At 42.0% G+C, this 18,612-nt stretch overlaps 1 protein-coding gene and 1 long non-coding RNA gene across 9 annotated transcripts in view; one reads left to right on the forward strand and one right to left on the reverse strand.

The window, feature by feature from the left end:
• LOC134353777 (protein phosphatase 1 regulatory subunit 12A-like) overlaps positions 1–18,207 on the forward strand; it is a 199,708-nt gene extending 181,501 nt beyond the window's left edge. For all 8 annotated transcript variants that reach the window (XM_063062143.1, XM_063062148.1, XM_063062149.1 and 5 more), the window contains 3 exons: positions 9,998–10,048; positions 15,830–15,880; positions 16,374–18,207. In XM_063062143.1, the coding sequence (XP_062918213.1) occupies positions 9,998–10,048; positions 15,830–15,867 (89 nt within the window). In that variant the 3' untranslated portion in view covers positions 15,868–15,880; positions 16,374–18,207. The remainder of the gene's footprint in view (positions 1–9,997; positions 10,049–15,829; positions 15,881–16,373) is intronic.
• LOC134353779 (uncharacterized) overlaps positions 1–18,612 on the reverse strand; it is a 67,996-nt gene that overhangs the window by 28,149 nt on the left and 21,235 nt on the right. The window lies entirely within an intron of this gene.

The raw sequence follows: 18,612 nt of genomic DNA on the forward strand, positions 1-18,612 counted from the left end.
AAACTTTTGCCCCCTAACTCTCAACTCATGTCCTCCTGTTTGAATCTACCTTACTCTCAATGGAAAAAGCCTATCCACGTCAACTCTATCTATCCCCCTCATAATTTTAAATGCCTCTATCAAGGCCACCCTCAGCCTTCTATGCTCCAAAGAATAAAGACCTAACTTGTTCAACCTTTCTCTGTAACTCAGGTGCTGAAACCCAGGTAACATTCTAGTAAATCTTCTCTGTACTCTATTTTGTTGACATCTTTCCTATAATTCGGTGACCAGAACTGTACACAATACTCCAAATTTAGCCTTACCAATGCCTTGTACAATTTTAACATTACATCCCAACCCCTATACTCAATGCTCTGATTTATAAAGGCCAGCATACCAAAAGCTTTCTTCACCACCCTATCCACATGAGATTCTACCTTCAGGGAACTATGCACCATTATTTCTAGATACCTCTGTTCTACTGCATTCTTCAATGCCTATCATTTACCATGTATGTCCTATTTTGATTAGTCCTACCAAAATGTAGCACCTCACATTTATCAGCATTAAACTCCATCTGCCATCTTTCAGCCCACTCTTCTAACTGGCCGAAATCTCTCTGCAAGCTTTGAAAAACTGCTTCATTATCCACAACTCCACCTATCTTAGTATCACCTGCATACTTACTAATCCAATTTACCACCTCATCATCCAGATCATTAATGTATATGACAAACAAGATTGGACCCAGTACAGATCCCTAAGGCACATCACTAGTCACTGGCCTCCAATCTGACAAAGAGTTATTCACCACTACTCTCTGGCGTCTCCCATCCAGCCAATGCTGAATCCATTTTACTACTTCAATATTAATACCGAACAATTGAACCTTCCTAACTAACCTTCCGTGTGGAACCTTGTCAAAGGTCTTACTGAAGTCCATATAGACAACATTCACCGCTTTACCCTTGTCAACTTTCCCAGTAACCTCTTGAAGAAATTCCCTAAGATTTGTCAAACATGACTTTCCACACACAAATCCATGTTGACCATTCCTAATCAGACCCTGTCTATCCAGATAATTATATAAACCATCTCTAAGAATACTTTCCATCAATTTACCCACCACTGATGTCAAACTCACAGGCCGATAATTGCTAGGTTTACTCTTAGAACCCTTTTTAAACAATGGAACAACATTAGCAATATGCCAATCCTCCGGCACCATTCCCGTTTCTAATGACATTTGAAATATTTCTTTCAGAGCCCCTGCTATTTCTACACTAACTTCCCTCGAGGTCCTAGGGAACATCCTGTCAGGACCCGGAGACTTATCCACTTTTATATTCCTTAAAAGCGCCAGTACTCCCTCTTCTTTAATCATCATAGTTTCTATAACTTCCCCACCTGTTTCCCTTACCCTACACAATTCAATATCCTTCTCTTTAGTGAACACCGAAGAAAAGAAATTGTTCAGAATCTCCCCCATCTCTTTTGGTTCCACACATAGCTGTCCACTCTGGTTCTCTAAGGGACTAATTTTATCCCTCACTATCCTTTTGCTATTAATATAACTGTAGAAGCCCTTTGGATTTATTTTCACCTTACTTGCCAAAGCAACCTCGTATCTTCTTTCAGCTTTTCTAATTTCTTTCTTAAGATTCTTTTTACATTCTTTATATTCCTCGAGCACCTCATTTACTCCATGCTGCCTATATTTATTGTAGATGTTCTCTTTTTCCGAACCAAGTTTCCAAAATCCCTTTAAAACCATGGCTCTCTCAAACTTTTAACCTTTCCTTTCAACCTAACAGGAACATAAAGATTCTGTACCCTCAAAATTACACCTTTAAATGACCTCCATTTCTCTATTATATCCTTCCCATAAAACAAATTGTACCAATCCATTCCTTCTAAATCCTTTCGCATCTCCTCAAAGTTGGCCTTCCTCCAATCAAAAATCTTAACCCTGGGTCCAGACCTATCCTTCTCCATAATTATATTGAAACTAATGGCATTGTGATCACTGGACCCGAAGTGCTTCCCGACACATACTTCCGTCACCTAACCTATCTCATTCCCTAACAGGAGATCCAACACTGCCCCTTCTCTAGTTGGTACTTCTAGGTATTGCTGCAAAAATCTATCCTGCACACGTTTTATAAACTCCAAATCATCCATCCCTTTTACAGTATGGACATGTGTTTACAGTGTATGTGTGGAAAATTATTATTTTTTTGTTAATTTTATTTTTATTTGGATAAGGAGTTCACAATTATCATGTACTTTTTTCACACATATAACCTTTTCCATTTTTTATATGTATAAAACTACAATTATTTATACATTCTTAAGTACACATAAAATTAATATCTCCCACAATGACAACTTTGTGCTTACTACAAATATCTGCTATCCCCTTACAAATTTGCTCCTCCAATTCTCACTCCCCATTTGGTGGTCTATAATACACCCCTATAAGTGTTACTACACCTTTCTGATTCCTCAATTCCACCCAAATAGCCTCGCCACGAGCCCTCTAATCTATTCCACCAGAGCACCGCTGTAGTATTTTCTCTGACAAGCAATACAACACCTTCCCCTCTTGTCCCTCTGATTCTATCACACCTGAAGCAATGAAATCCAGGAATATTTAGTTGCCAATCACACCCCTCCTGCAACCATGTTTCACTAATAGCTACAACATCATACCTCCAGGTATCAATTCATGCTCTAAGCTCATCCACCTTTCTTACAATGCTCCTAGCATTAAAATAAATGCATTTAAGAAATTTTCCACTTCTTTCTCTCTGTTTATTACTAATCCTGCAAACAACTTTACTTTCTCCATTTTCTTCCTTTTCCCCTACATCTGTTCCTGCACTCTGGTTCCCCTCCCCCCATGTATCTAGTTTAAATCCACTGGAGCCTCTTTAGCAAACTTGCCTGCAAGAATATTTGTCCCCCTCCAGTTCAGATGTAAACCATCCCGCCAGAACAGGTCCCACCTTCCCTGAAATCTGCCCAATTATCTATAAATCTGAAGCCCTCCCTCCTGCAGCATGTCTTCAGCCATGTGTTGATCTGCGTTATCTTACTATTTCTAAACCCCCCTGCACGTGGCAGTGGTAGCAATCCTGAGATTGCTATCCTGGAGGTCCTGTCCTTTAACTTGGCGCCTAACTCCCTAAACTCGCCTTTCAGGACCTCCTCACTCTTCCTACCCACGTCATTGGTCCCTACGTGGACCACGACATCCAGCTGCTCACTCTCCCTCTTAAGGATACTGAGAACTCGATCCAAGGTATCGCAGACCCTGGCACCAGGGAGGCAACAGACCATCCGGGATTCTCAATCTCTTCCACACAACCTCTTATCTGTCCCCCTAACTATCGAATCCCCAATCACTACTGCTCTCCTCTTTTCCCTCCTTCCCTTCTGAGCTGAGGGTCCCATCTCGGTGCCAGAGACGCAACCACTGCAACTTGTCCCTGGTAGGTCGTCCCCATCAACAGTATCCAAAATGATATACTTCTTACTGGTGGGAACGGCCACAGGGGTGCTCTGCTCATTCTGTCTATTCCCCTTCCCTCTCCTGACAGTCACCCAGCTACCTATCTCCTGACTCTTAGGGGTGACTGTCTCCCTGTAACTCCTGTTTATTTCTGCCTCTGCCTCCCCAATGATCCGAAGTTCATCCAGCTCCAGTTCCAGTTCCCTAACTCGGTTTGTCAGGAGCTGCAGCTGGATGCACCTTTCACAGGTGTAGTCATCAGGGACAATTGTGCTCGCCCTGACTTCCCACATACTGCAAACGGAGCACTCAACTGCCCTAACTGATGCCTCCATTACCTACTCTTAAGGTAATTAAATTAATTTAAGGAACGTACCCAGCCTTACCTCACTTGGAGTGAAGCTGGTCCTCAGCCTCTGCTTGCCAAAGCCTTCCTACTCTGTCTCCCACTACTTCGTCACCCGCTACAATATCACCCAGTCCGTTAATCTGCTCACCTTTAAACCCTCCCGTTGCCTCACGGTCTGACTTACACGCACTTGCTCAGTCGTGCCCCGTTCAACTGCCGAAGAAATCACTATAATCTTATGCAGTGCTATCAAGTCGCCTCTCATTCGCCTTCACTCCAAAGTAAAGAGCCATAGCTCGTTTAACCTTTCCTTATAAGACATGTTCTCCAATTCAGGCAGCATCCTGGTAAGTCTTAGACATGAGGGACTGTAAATGCTGGAAGTCTAGAGCAATACGTACAATGTGCTGGAGGAGCTTAGTAGGTCAGGCAGCATCTATGGATGGGAATAAACAGTCGACGTTTCGGGTTGAGACACTTCATCAAGAATAGCTCAGTCCTCAGTTCCTCCAGCTCATTTTGTACATTTATCCTGGTAAATCTCCTCTGCACTCTCACTAAAGCATCCATATCCTTCCTATAATGAGGTGACCAGAACAGAACAAAATATTCCAAGTGTGTTCAGTGTAAAATGTCATAAATTGACATTTCCCTCACATTCTGTTATAAATCAGTGCTCTGCCTGCTCACTTTGTGATGAGCTGATGGCGCCGTCTGTGTCATGCTTTTAATAAATCGACAATACTCTGGGCGTGCTCCCCCTTGTCCTGTAATAAGTGTATACAAGCCCATCATGGAGGAAATTTGCCTTCATTATCTGCTATGGCCAATGTGTGGGGCTGTAGGCTGTGCCCACACACTGGCCATAGCAGATAATGAAGGCAAATTCTGAATGGGTTATTCTGAATTGCCTCCTCAGTTCAAGGGCATCCAGAAATGGACATTTGGCAATTATACCACATCATGCATATAAATAATACAATCTCTTTGCCCACACTGTGTAATAAATCATCAGTACACTCTGTCCTCCCACTCTTGCATTTAGTAGTAGATTCACAGCACCCACTGCCCCTCCTCCCCTTAAATAAATCCACAGCCCTCTTACACCATGCAATGATTCAACTATGATCCCTAAATCAACAGCACTCCCTGGTCCTGTCTTGCAATAATTCCTTTGCAGATCTCTGCATTTGCATCCTGCATGCATTTATAAAGAAATGGTGTTTTCTGCCCTCACAACCCATAGTATATCGATAGAAATCTCTGCCATCACACTGTTTGCACGGTATGAAATTAGTGGCACTTCCTACTCTCTGCCTCTGGTAAACTGTGAGGACTCCACCCTTGGTCTTCCTCACCCCACAGTAAGTCAATTTTTTCTGTTCCCGCACCCTGTGATAAATCAACTGGAACCTTTGCAATTTGCTCTGTAACAAATCAACAATGCTTCCTGCCCTCCTGCTCAGTGACAAGTGGAGAGCAATTGTTGACCTCTTATTTTGTAATGAAGTAAGTGTAATCCTTGCCCTCAGTTTGTATAAAATCAACAAGAATTTCTGTCCTCAGGCCTTGTTAAAAATGATACATTTTGCCCTCATACCCAGTGTAGATAAACAATAGCCCCCGTTCTGTAATAACCTAGATCAATCTTTATCATTGTATGCTCTATCAAAGCAGTGTTTTCCATCTTCCAACCCTGTTATAACTTAACTGCATTCTCTCTGCCCACTCTAATAGACTGACAGCACCATTTGCCTTCGTGCTCTATACTAAATCAACAGTACGGCATTCATACTCCTTTGCTCTGTGACTAATTGAAATAAATCCCATCATAAGACCGTAAGACAAAGGAGCAGAAGTTGGCCATTCGGCCCATCGAGTCTGCTCCGCCATTTTATCATGAGCTGATCCATTCTCCCATTTAGTCCCACTCCCCCTCCTTCTCACCATAAGCTTTGATGCCCTGGCTACTCAGATACCTATCATTCTCTGCCTTAAATACACCCAGTGACTTGGCCTCCATTGACGCCCGTAGCAACAAATTCCATAGATTCTCCACCCTCTGGTTAAAAAAATTTCTTCACGTCTCTGTTCTGAATGGGCACCCTTCAATCCTTAAGTCATGCCCTCTCGTACTAGACTCCTCCACTATGGGAAACAATTTTGCCACATGCACTCTGTCCATGCCTTTCAACATTCAAAATGTTTCTACGAGGTCTCCCCTCATTCTTCTAAACTCCAAGGAATACAGTCCAAGAGCGGACAAACGTTCCTCATATGTTAACCCTCTCATTCCAGAATATTCTAGTGAGCCTTCTCTGTACCCTCTCCAACGTCAGCACATCCTTTCTTAAATAAGGAGACCAAAACTGCCCACAGTACTCCAAGTGAGGTCTCACCAGCGCCTTATAGAGCCTCAACATCATATCCCTGCTCCTATACTCTATTCCTCTAGAAATGAATGCCAACATTGTATTGGCCTTCTTCACCACTGACTCAACCTGGAGGTTAACCTTAAGGGTATCCTGTAGGAGGACAAGTCCCGGTGCATCTCAGAACTTTGAATTCTCTCCCCATTTAAATAATAGTCTGCCTGCTTATTTCTTCTGCCAAAGTGCATAACCATACACTTTCCAACATTGTATTTCATTTACCATTTCTTTGCCCATTCTCCAATCTATCCAAGTCTCTCTGCAGACTCTCTGTTTCCTCAGCACTACCGGCCCCTCCACCTATCTTTGTATCATCAGCAAACTTAGCCACAAAGCCATCTATTCCATAATCCAAATCATTGATGTACAATGTAAAAAGAAGCGGCCCCAACACGGACCCCTGTGGAACACCACTGGTAACCGGCAGCCAACCAGAATAGGATCTCTTTATTCCCACTCTCTTGTTTCCTGCCAATCAGCCAATGCTCTATCCACGTATGTAACTTTCCCGTAATTCCATGGGCTCTTATCTTATTACGCAGCCTCATGTGTGGCACCTTGTCAAAGGCCTTCTGAAAATCCAAATATACAACATCCACTGCATCTCCTTTGTCTAGCCTACTTGTAATTTCCTCAAAATTGCAATAGGTTTGTCAGGCAGGATTTTCCTTTAAGGAAACCATGCTGAGTTCTGCCTATCTTGTCATATGCCTCCAGGTATCATGCAAGGAAGTGTGCCATCGTTACCTGGTCTGGCTTTGTGTCAGCTCAGACTACAGCCCCAATGGTTTTTTCTTTTAACCACACTCTCGGCTTGGAGCAACTAGAGATGGGCAGTTGCCAGTGATACCTCAAATAAATAAAATCTCTTGTTTTGCATTCTGTACTAAATTGTCAGCCTCTCTGACCTCCTACTGCTGTAGTAGATCAATATTCTGACTGACTCCACTTGGCCCTCACACTGTAAGGAATGATCTGTGATCTCTGCTCACTTGGCCTGTAAGAAATCCATTGCAGTCTCGGCACTTGCATTCTCTGGCACTGTAATAAAACAATGACACCCCCTGTAATATATCACCAGAACTCTGCCATCAATCCCTTGTCTTGTAATGAATCACCTGCACTTCCTGCACTTCAACTCAGTCATAAATTGACAGGACTCTGTTCTCAGACTTCCTCACCCCATAATAAATCAACACTTTTCACATCGCCCTGTGGTTTAGCTGTAGTCTTTGCCCTCCTGTCCTGTTATAAATCATCTGCACTGCCTGCCCTGAAATCCTGCTACAGAGGAATCCTTATCCTCACATTCTGCCCTTCTAGCCTGTGTTACAATAATAAACCAATTTACCAGTTAATAAGTCAAGAGCACTCTGTACATTTTTACCAGGTAATAAACTGGTATCACTCTCTGCATTCATACCCTTTAATAATTCAATGGCACTTTTAACCCTCACCCTGTTATACACTGATAACACTCTCTGCTTTCAGTTATTGTAACATGTTAACAGCAGTCCTGCCTTTGTACACTCATACCTTGCAATAAAGCAATCTCTGTCTTAAGCACATTCTTCTGTCACAAGTTGTAGTAAGACAACACTGCTTCGTCTTCAAATACACCTGGGCAAATATTACATTGGCTTGGTTTTCGCTTTTCCCAGTTTTAAACTGAGGGTATTTTTGCCTCTCACACCCCAGACCCTGTATTAAATTGGGAGTTTCCACCACCCTCCCCCTGTATTCCCCTTGCACTCTATTAAATCAGCAGCATTCTGCCTTCATAATAAAACTTCACATTAAATTAATTATACTGTCCTTGGACTCCCCATTCGGTAGTAAACCAGGCATCATCAGCCCAGATAAAAGTTGCTGGTGAACGCAGCAGACCAGGCAGCATCTCCAGGAAGAGGTACAGTTGATATTTCGGGCCGAGACCCTTCGTCAGGACGAACTGAAAGAAGAGCTAGTAAGAGATTAGAAAGTGGGAGGGGGAGGGGGAGATCCAAAATTATAGAAGATGGGGGGGGGAAGGATAGAGCCAAGAGCTGGACAGTTGATTGGCAAAAGGGATATGAGAGGATCATGGGACAGGAGGCCTAAGGAGAAAGAAAGGGGGAGGGGGGAAGCCCAGAGGATGGGCAAGGGGTATAATGAGAGGGGCAGAGGGAGAAAAAGGAGAGAGAGAAAAAGAATGTGTGTGTATATAAATAAATAACGGATGGGGTACGAGGGGGAGGTGGGGCATTAGCGGAAGTTAGAGAAGTCAATGTTCATGCCATCAGGTTGGAGGCTACCCGGACGGAATATAAGGTGTTGTTCCTCCAACCTGAGTGTGGCTTCATCTTTACAGTAGAGGAGGCAGTGAATAGACATATCAGAATGGGAATGGGATGTGGAATTAAAATGTGTGGCCACTGGGAGATCCTGCTTTCTCTGGCGGACAGAGCGTAGGTGTTCAGCAAAATGATCTCCCAGTCTGGGCCGGGACTTGCCAATATATAGAAGGCCGTATTGGGAGCACGGGACGCAGTATATCACCCCAGCCGACTCACAGGTGAAGTTAAAAAATTTAAGGAACCACACCTTATATTCTGTCTGGGTAGCCTCCAACCTGATGGCATGAACATTGACTTCTCTAACTTCTGCTAATGCCCAACCTCCCCTCGTACTCCATCTGTTATTTATTCATATACACACATTCTTTCTCGCTCCTTTTTCTCCCTCTGTCCCTCTGACTATACCCCTTGCCCATCCTCTGGGTTCCCCCCTCCCCCTTTTCTTTCTCCCTAGGCCTCCTGTCCCATGATCCTCTCATATCCCTTTTGCCTGTCACCTGTCCAGCTCTTTATTCCATCCCTCCCCCTCCTGTCTTCTCCTATCATTTTGGATCTCCCCCTCCCCCTCCCACTTTCAAATCTCTTACTAGCTCTTCCTTCAGTTAGTCCTGACGAAGGGTCTCGGCCCGAAACGTTGACTATACCTCTTCCTAGAGATGCTGCCTGGCCTGCTGCGTTCACCAGCAACTTTGATGTGTGTCACAGGTGAAGTGTCGCCTCACCTGGAAGGACTGTCTAGGTCCCTGAATGGTGGTGAGGGAGGAAGTGTAAGGGCATGTGTAGCACTTGTTCCGCTTACAAGGATAAGTGCCAGGAGGGAGATCGGTGGGAAGGGATGTGGGGGGGAACGAATGGACAAGGGAATGGCATAGGGAGCGATCCCTGCGAAAAGCAGATGGGGGGGCGTTGGGAAAGATGTGCTTAGTGGTGGGATCCTGTTGGAGGTGGCGGAAGTTACGAAGAATTATATGTTGGACCCGGAGGCTGGTGGGGTGGTAGGTGAGGACCAGGGGAACCCTATTCCTAGTGGGATGGTAAGAGGATGGGGTGAGAGCAGATGTGCGTGAAATCGGAGAGCTGTGTTTGAGAGCAGAGTTGATGGTGGAGGAAGGGAAGCCCCTTTCTTTAAAAAAGGAAGACATCTCCTTCGTCCTGGAATGAAAAGCCTCATCCTGAGAGCAGATGTGGTGGAGACGGAGGAATTGGGCTTTACCCCTCCCCCTTTCTTTCTCCCTTGGCCTCCTGTCCCATGATCCTCTCATATCCCTTTCGAAAAATTTTTGACATCATCAGCCCATGTGCACCCACTTTAAACAGGAATGTCCCTGTTCATGTCCTCAGTAATGCAATATAACAACCATCTTTTTCTGTTCTGTTTTGATAGATGCAAGAAAGATTTGCAGACAGGTCCGCCCATCTGGAGATGGAGAAAAAAGTGAGTACAGAATCTTTAAAGTGAATTGTAGGAATGCAGTGCACTGATACTTCTAACAGTATTTTTGACAACACTGCATCAGTTTTTCGATTTATTCAGGGGCAGAGGCAATTAAAAAACAAAGGAAAAGGGAAACTGCAACAATTTCTCCCTATAAATGTAAGGTAATTTCTCCCAGAGAAATGTAGCAAATCAAAGATTGTGTGTGGTCACTAAACTTGGCTGTTAGCCAAAATACCCAAACATTTCCAGTCTGCCTGACTTCAGATTTGACAGTATAGAGAACTTTCTAAGAATCAGCAGAGATTGTTGGATATTTCTGGGAATCAACACTAAAAAGATGGAATATATGCAACACTGGATAATATTGAGAATGGACCAAGCAAATGTTTGGAAATGTTGCCTAGTAATATGAGACAGCTGCAACTTCTTTACAAGCTTAACCCAAATTTCATAGTTGGTCTGAAAATCATCTTTTCTGGATTGTTGCAGGGATTTTTTTCTGTGTGGTAAAAAGGTAATAGAAAGTGCCATTCAAATGTGACGCAAGCTTAAAAAGTTGGTTAAGTCAACAAGTTAGTATATTTGCCAGTTTAAGTATCAAGTCAAAAAGCCTATACTTTAAAAAATTTTGTAGGAAAATGGTGAAACAATGTTCAAATATGATGGTGACAAAATTATGATAATTTATATTAAAGCTAAAGTGAAGATAAGGATAGAGTATTTAAAGGACAAAAAGCAAAGTGCAGATGCATATTTCTTACATTGTCAATTGTTTGGGTTTCTAACTCTTCCATTTAGATAATAAATTTGAGATAGGGCTACATTTTTTTTAATGTTGCTATTTTCTAAATTAAGTTGCTTGGCAAACTACAAGGTAAACTGTTAGATATATAGAGAGGTCTCAGTACGGTTCAGTGTAGAGAGAAACCACACTAAATAAAATCATTCTGTTAATATAGGAACAGATTTATGTTGATGTGCAGAATTTATTTCCTTAAAGTCAGATTACAGCTTAAAAAGATGATACAAACAAATAGGATTAGTGCCTTTTACAGTATGTATTAGGATATTAACATTAAAACCAAGAATTTTTGTGGGAAAATGTGCTTTTATATTCTAGTATTCTCGAAATGAATGCCAACATTGCATTTGCCTTCCTCACTGATGACTCAATCTGCAAATTAACCTTTGCATCTCAGATTTTTGTATTTTCTCCCTGTTTAGAAAATAATCTATGCTTTTATTCCTTGTAGCAAAGTGGATGACTGCACTTCCTGACACACTTTAATTTGCCATTTCTTTGCCCATTCTCCTAAACTGTCCAAGTCCTTCTGTAGCCTCCCTGCTTCCTCAACAGTACTTGCATCTCCACCTATCTTTGTATCGTCTGCAAACTTGGCTACAAAGCCATCAATTCCATCAACCAAATCGTTGACATAAACTTAAAAAGAAGCGGTCCCAACACAGACCCTGTGGAACACCACTAGTCACTAGCAGCCAATCTGAAAAGGATCCCTTTATTCCCACTCTTTGCCTCCTGCCAGTCAGCCAATGCTCTATCCATGCAAGTATCTTTACTTGGAATACCCTGGGTACTTACCTTGTTTAGCAGCCTCATGTGTGGTAGCAGGCCTTCTGAAATTCCAAGTACACAACATCCACAGATTCTCCTTTGTCTATCCTGTTTGTTATTTCCTCAAAAAATTCTAACAGATTTGTCAAGCAAGACTTTCCCTTAAGGAAATTGTGCTGACATTGAATTATTTTACCAAGTGCCTCCAAGTACCCTGAAGCCTCATCCTTAACAGTTAACTACAACATCTTCCCAACCACTGAGGTCAGACTAAATGGCCTATAGTTTCCTTTCTTCTGCCTTCCTCCCTTCTTGAAGAGTAAAGTGACATTTGCAATTTTCCAGTCCCCCTGGAACCATTCCAGAATCTACTGATTCCTAAAAGATTTTTACTAATGCCTCCACAATCTCTTCAGCTACTTCTTTCAGACCTCTGGGATGTAGTCCATCTCGTCCAGGTGACTTACCTACCTTCAGATCTTTTTGTTTCCTAAGCACATCTCCCTAGTAATAGCAACTACACTCACTTCTGCACCTTGACACTCTCGAACTTCTGGCATACTACTAGTGTCTTCCACAGTGAAGACTGATGTAAAATACTTATTCAGTTCATCTACCATTTCCTTGTCCCCCAATACTACATCTCCAGGGTCATTTTCCAGTGGTCCATTATCTACTCTTGCCTCTCTTTTTCTCTTTACATGTCTCAAAAACTTTTGATACCCCTTTTAATATTGTTGGCTAACTTAGCTTCATATTTCATCTTTTCCCCTCTTATGGCATTTTAGTTCCCTTCTGTTGGTTTTTAAAAATTTCACAATCCTCTAACCTCCCACTAATTTTTGCTCTATTATGTGCCTTCTCTGTTACTTTAATGTTGACTTTGACTTACTTTGTTAGCCACAGTTGCATAATCCTGACTTCAGAATATTTTTTTCTTCTTTGGGATGTATCTGTATTGCACCTTTCAGAATTGCTCCCAGAAACTCCAGCCGTTGCTGCTCTGCTGTCTCATCCTCTGGTGTACCTTTTCAATCAACTTTGGCCACCTCCTCTCTCATGCCTCTGTAATTCCCTTTACTCCACTGTAATATTGATACATCTCACTTTAGCTTCTCCCTCTCAAATTGCAGGGTGAATATTATCACAATATGATAACTGTCTCCTAAGGCTTCCTTTACCTTATGCTCCCTAATCAAACCTGGTTCATTACACAACTCCCAATCCAGAGTAGCTGAACCCATAGTAGGCCCAACCACAAGCTGCTCTAAAAAGCCATCTTGTAGGCATTCAACAAATTCTATTTCTCTCCGGATCCAGCATCAAACTGATTTTCCGAATCTACCAGCGTATTTAAATCTCTCACGACTATTGCAACATTGCCCTTTCGTCATGCATTTTCTATCTCCCATTGTAATTTGTAGCCTACATCCTGGTGACTGTTCTGAGGCCTGTACATAACTCCTATCTGGGTCTTTTCACGCTTGCAGTTTCTTAACTCTATCCAGAAGGATTCTACCTCTTCATTTCCTGTGTCACCTCTTTCTAAGGATTTGATTTCATTTTTTTTTTACCAACAGAGCCCTAATACTACCCCCGCTGTCCACCTGTCTTCCCTTTCAATACAACGTGTATCCTTGTATATAAAGGTTCCTAACTACAAACTTGTTTGTGTAATCTTCCAGCCACGACTCTGTGATGCCCACAAAGTAACACCTGTCAATCTCTAACTGCGCTGCAAGATCATCTACTTTATTCCGTATACCATGTGCATTCAAATATAATGCCTTCTATCCCGTATCCAACACACTTTTCAATTTTGCCTCCTCTTACACTGCAACTCATCCCACTGACTGCAACTTAGCCCTATCATCGGTCTGTCCTTCCTGACAGTCTCACTACACATTGCTTCTGATTATAAACCAACAACCCTATCCTCTGCCCTATCACACCAATTCCCGTACGTCCTGCCAAATTAGTTTAAACCCTCCCCAACAGCTCAAGCAAACCTGCCCACAAGGATATTGGTCCCTCTCATGTTCAGATGTAACTCATCCCTTTTGTATAGGTCATATCTTCCCCGGAAGAAATCACAATGATCCAGAAATCTGAAACCTCACCCCGCACCAATTTTTCAGCCATGCTTTCATCTGCCAAATCATCCTATCCTTAACCTCACTAGTGTGTGGCACAAGCAGCAATCCAGTGATTACTACCCTGTAGTTTCTACTTTTCAGCTTCCTACCTAGTTCCCAAACGCTTTCTTCAGGACCTCCTCCCTTTTCCTACCTATGTCATTGTGCCAATATGTATCAAGACTTCTGGTTGGTTACCATCTCCCTTTGGAGTGTCATGGTCCCTGTCTGGGACATCCCTGACCCTGGCGCCTGGGAGGCACATACCATCCAGTTTTCTCTATCGTGTCCACAGAATCTAATATCTTCTACTCTAAATGTGTATTGAACCCACTTTTCTACTCTCTCTTCACTAATGTCTGCACTCCTGCTCATGCTACAAACCCAATCATCAAATTTGCAGACAATAGAACAGTGATTGACCTAATCACAAGCAACAGCGAATCTGCATATAAAGAGGACGTGCTGAAACTGTCTGATTGATGTAGGAAGCACAACCTATCAGTCAACATCAAGAAGACAAAAGAAATGATAGTTGACTTCAGGAAGGCAAGAAGTTCCAACCAAGCCCCACTATTCATAAATGGTGAGGTGGTGGAAAGGGTCTCCAGTTTCAAGTTTTTGGGATGAACATCACCAAGGAGCTTTCCTGATCCATCAACATAACCTGGATAGTAGGGAAGGCACAACAGTGATTTTACTACCCAAGGTGCTTAAGGAGAGCTAATCTGCCCCAAAAATTGGTATTGTTGAGTAGGTACCGTGCACAATCCTGACTTGATGGAGACGGACGTGAGAAGCACGGAGGAACATCTGGAGAAACTTCTGAAATGCCTGCTTTGCTGCCGCTGCTACTATGTGATCGAGAATCTCCAGAGCGGAAGGCCCCAAATCCTCAGCTTTGCCTATTGCCTGTTGCCGGGACCGGGGTCGAAGCGCTCGGCAGAGGTGGTGGTCGGAGGCTTGAAGTTTTTGGATGGACTGAAGAGTCGGCTATGGTCGGGTGCTTCCAGGGTGCTACATCGACAAGTTTGCGGCGCTGGAAGCTCATGGCAGGGAGAGTTTTTATCCTTCTACCGTCTGCGTGAGATGATGGGACTTTCGAGAGACTTTGAGACTTTTTTTTACCGTGTCCATGGTCTGTTCTTTATCAAATTACAGTATTGCTTTGCACTGTTGTAACTATATGTTATAACTATGTGGTGTTTGTCAGTTTTTCAGTCTTGACTTGTCTTGTGTTTCTGTGATATCATTCTGGAAAAACAATGTATCATTACTAAATGACAATAAAAGAGGACTGTGTGTCCTCATAATCTAAATCTAAAAAAAGCCAACTGCTGGCCAACTTTTATCAATATGCGATAGAGAGCATACTGATATACGGAATGACCGTGTGGTGCTGCAGCAAGACAGATCACAAAACACTCCAACAGGTAATTAGGATGGCTCAGCACATCATTGGGACTCAACTGCCAGATCTGGAGACAATCTGCAACTCTCGATGCCTACGGCACGTTCAGAACATCATTAAAGATCCATCCCATCCCAGACACTGTCTGTTCAATCTACTGCCATCTGGTAGAAGATACAGAAGCACCTTAGCCAAGACATTGAGACTGAAAGCAGCTTCTGCCCGAGGGCTGTTGTGCAGCTGAATAATGCTACGGCCCAGCTTGCTAATCACCTTTGAGTGTTATCATTTTTTTTTAATTAAGCCGTACCGCATTGTAAATATCTGTTTTTGTATGGACTGCAGTAGCACCGCAATCTCACTGTCTTGAGCAATGACAATAAAGGTCTATTCTAATATGCACATCAGTAACGGGGAGGCATAAACAAGAGTTAGTCAATAGAGGACCAAAAAGTTATGTTAAAAGAACGGAATACTTCATTGTGCATTTAACTGGATTCTAATTTAGAAATAAATTAGATGTCTTTCAAATACATGAAATGTAAATTTCATAGCTTTTGGATATTAAGGTAGTTTTACTGAGCAGGTGTTACTTCCATAATTCTACAAACTGACTCTACACCACACGTGCCTGTACTCACTTTGAATTCTTTTAATAGGAGCGGAGAGCCTTAGAAAGAAGAATCTCAGAACTTGAGGAAGAACTAAAGGTATGAAGTGTTTTAGTTAATGCTCAAGCCAAGGCAAGCATCATTCTGTTAATAAGGAGTGCCCTTATTGAAACATACAAGATTCTAAAGGAGTTTGACAGGGTAGATATTGAGAGGTTTTCACTAGTGGGAGAGTCATGAACAATGCAATGTAACTACATACCTGCAAAATAAGGTGCTGGGTTTTTTTAAAACTGAGATACATAGAAAATTCTTCTCAGAGGGCAGTGATTCTCTTTAATTCTCTGCCCCCTCCCCAATCCTTCTACCACAAAGTGTTGGAAGCCAGAATATTAGGTATACTTAAGATAAGGATAGATAAATATTTGAAAGATCAGGAATTTGCAGGATATGGAGAATTTGTACAGAGGAGTTGAGGATAGAATGGATTAGCCATAATTTTACTGTACAGTAGGTCAGGTTTGATGGGCCTGATAGCTTTCTTGTGTAATGAAAAGATTCCAGGCATGTTTCTTTTTAAATATCTCTGCAGGTTTTAACAGATTTAAGAGCTGACAACCAGAGACTGAAAGATGAAAATGGTGCACTGATTCGTGTCATCAGCAAACTTTCCAAGTAACTGGTCTTCACTTCAACACTTGCACAAAGCTTTCTGGAGTGATGGGATGTACTGCCACTGGTCTCCGTGTCCAGACGCTTGCCTCACCCTCTCTTTAGAGGGATTGCTAATCAAGCCACACCTATTGCTATTACAGTAGCACCTGGACTGCCATCCGTGGGTAATTTGGAAAGGCATGTTCATTGAATTCTGTATAAATGATGCTCATAACCGGTACCTACATAGCCACACCACAGAGGAACAGCACTGCTGTGAGGAATAGTTGTAATGGGAATCCAGAGCCTTTGATGATGACAACTGTCCCAATCAACACACAAGACCACTCTTCACTCATGTGACTTCGATGACAAAACAGCACTTTGTTTCATTCGTAGTACATGACCAGTTAAAGAAATGGACACTTCGTTGGTCAAATTGGAGAGATGGAACGGAGAGTTCTGCTTGACAGGCTCTTCATTTTGAGTTGTTTTATAAGGGAATGGAACAGAAAAAGACTAAAGCATATTTTTTTAATTCTATTATTCTTTCGATCTTCCAGCTATCTAAAACCTCACCAGTTCCTACATACTACATGGAACTTACTGTAGGGTTGTTCATTACTGACCTCTGCAGACTGTTTTACAGAATTGAGTCTTGGAAAGATATAGTTAAGACTTTCTGGCAGTACCCTATTTCCCAAAAATGAGTTGCACATTATTTATGACCCAATGAGTATTTTTTTTAGCTAGTTCCAAATTACCACTGGTTTTGGAAGAGATGGTTTAGAAGGACAGTAAAGCAGAAATAAGAAATAATTTCTGCCAGGAATGAATGCAACCTAGCCAGTGATAATGCAAGGTTCAGTTTGAAAGAAACAGTTCTAATATCAGTCATTGATAAGTGGTTGTTACTTTGGAGTGGCTTGCATGAGCAGAAATGATTATAGGAATTACCAGGAATTGGAGAGAACCTGAAATATTGGCTGTCACTTGTGGCAGATAGAGCTGTTGTTGATTCCTGAGCTGGCCAGTTATGAGGAGGGCGTAAAAAGGGGTAAAATCTGTATGCAATGTAATGGTAATGCTTTTGTAAAATTGAGACAAGATTTTCTCCCATTTGAAATTGCACTAATTTTCTCGGCCTTCCCTCAGCTGTTTTACTGTGAAAGTCCCTAATTTTATTTTTTGTCAAATCCCTCTTGCCAAACATCTTGTGTCTTTCCTGTATCCTGTACCAGAGAAAAAGAGAACAATTGTAATTTATCAGCTCTTTCCACTTTCCTTGCCAAAAGTAAAAAAAATAGAATGCGCAGTATAAACATAACAGTCAGAATGTAAAGTGTCGTGGTACCAAAGTATGTGTGTTTACAGTGAGGCAATATATTTTTTAGATTATCGTTTTATACAGCTTACCATGATATAAAACCCCCTACCTATGTAAATCACTTTTCTAGTTTGCTATGATTCTGAGAAACATTTGTATTTTTGTAGCACTTTGGTGTTTCATTCAGAAAATTCCCAGAACATAATGGTTATTGTCAAAGGCACAAGAAGTTCCTACAAGTATGACAGATTATAAGTTAATTTGCTTTTAGTGATGGCTGTAAAAAGAATGTTGACCAGGGCACCAGAAAAAATCTAAGTTTCCACCCAGTCTACTGGAATAGGAAGTGGATTTGAGTCATCTTTTCTTCTATAAGGTGGCCCTTCCAACAGTCACTCAATACTGCAGAATTTCAGCCAAGGCTGTAGTTTCAGCTCCTCAAGTGGAACTTGAACAAAAAAAAAAATCTCTGGAAAAAGAGCTGCTGAAGTTTAAGAAGAATCTATGCAAGAGTATTAATTTTGTTAATTCTTTCCTGTATTTGTAGTGGACTCTAATGATCAGTTTTCCAAATTAGTGCCTGCTTATGTTGGGGAGTCCTTCAGTTTTGCCTGGACTCGCCCTAGCTACACTTAGTAAGGCAGTGATTTGATTAAACGGCTTCAAGGCCAACGTTCATAATTTGTGAAAGGTTTATCAGATTATACTATCTAATGCACTGATGTTCGGATGTTCAGTTTGGTAGTCAGAGCTTTTGCAGGGATTTCTGCAACAGAAGGTTATGCTCCTCATTGGTTACCTTCCACTTCAGAAGCCATCACACTTGTATTTTGCAGTCTCTTGTGATAAG

Source organism: Mobula hypostoma, chromosome 11, assembly GCF_963921235.1.
Source record: "Mobula hypostoma chromosome 11, sMobHyp1.1, whole genome shotgun sequence".
In the NCBI taxonomy this organism is placed as follows: domain Eukaryota; kingdom Metazoa; phylum Chordata; class Chondrichthyes; order Myliobatiformes; family Myliobatidae; genus Mobula; species Mobula hypostoma.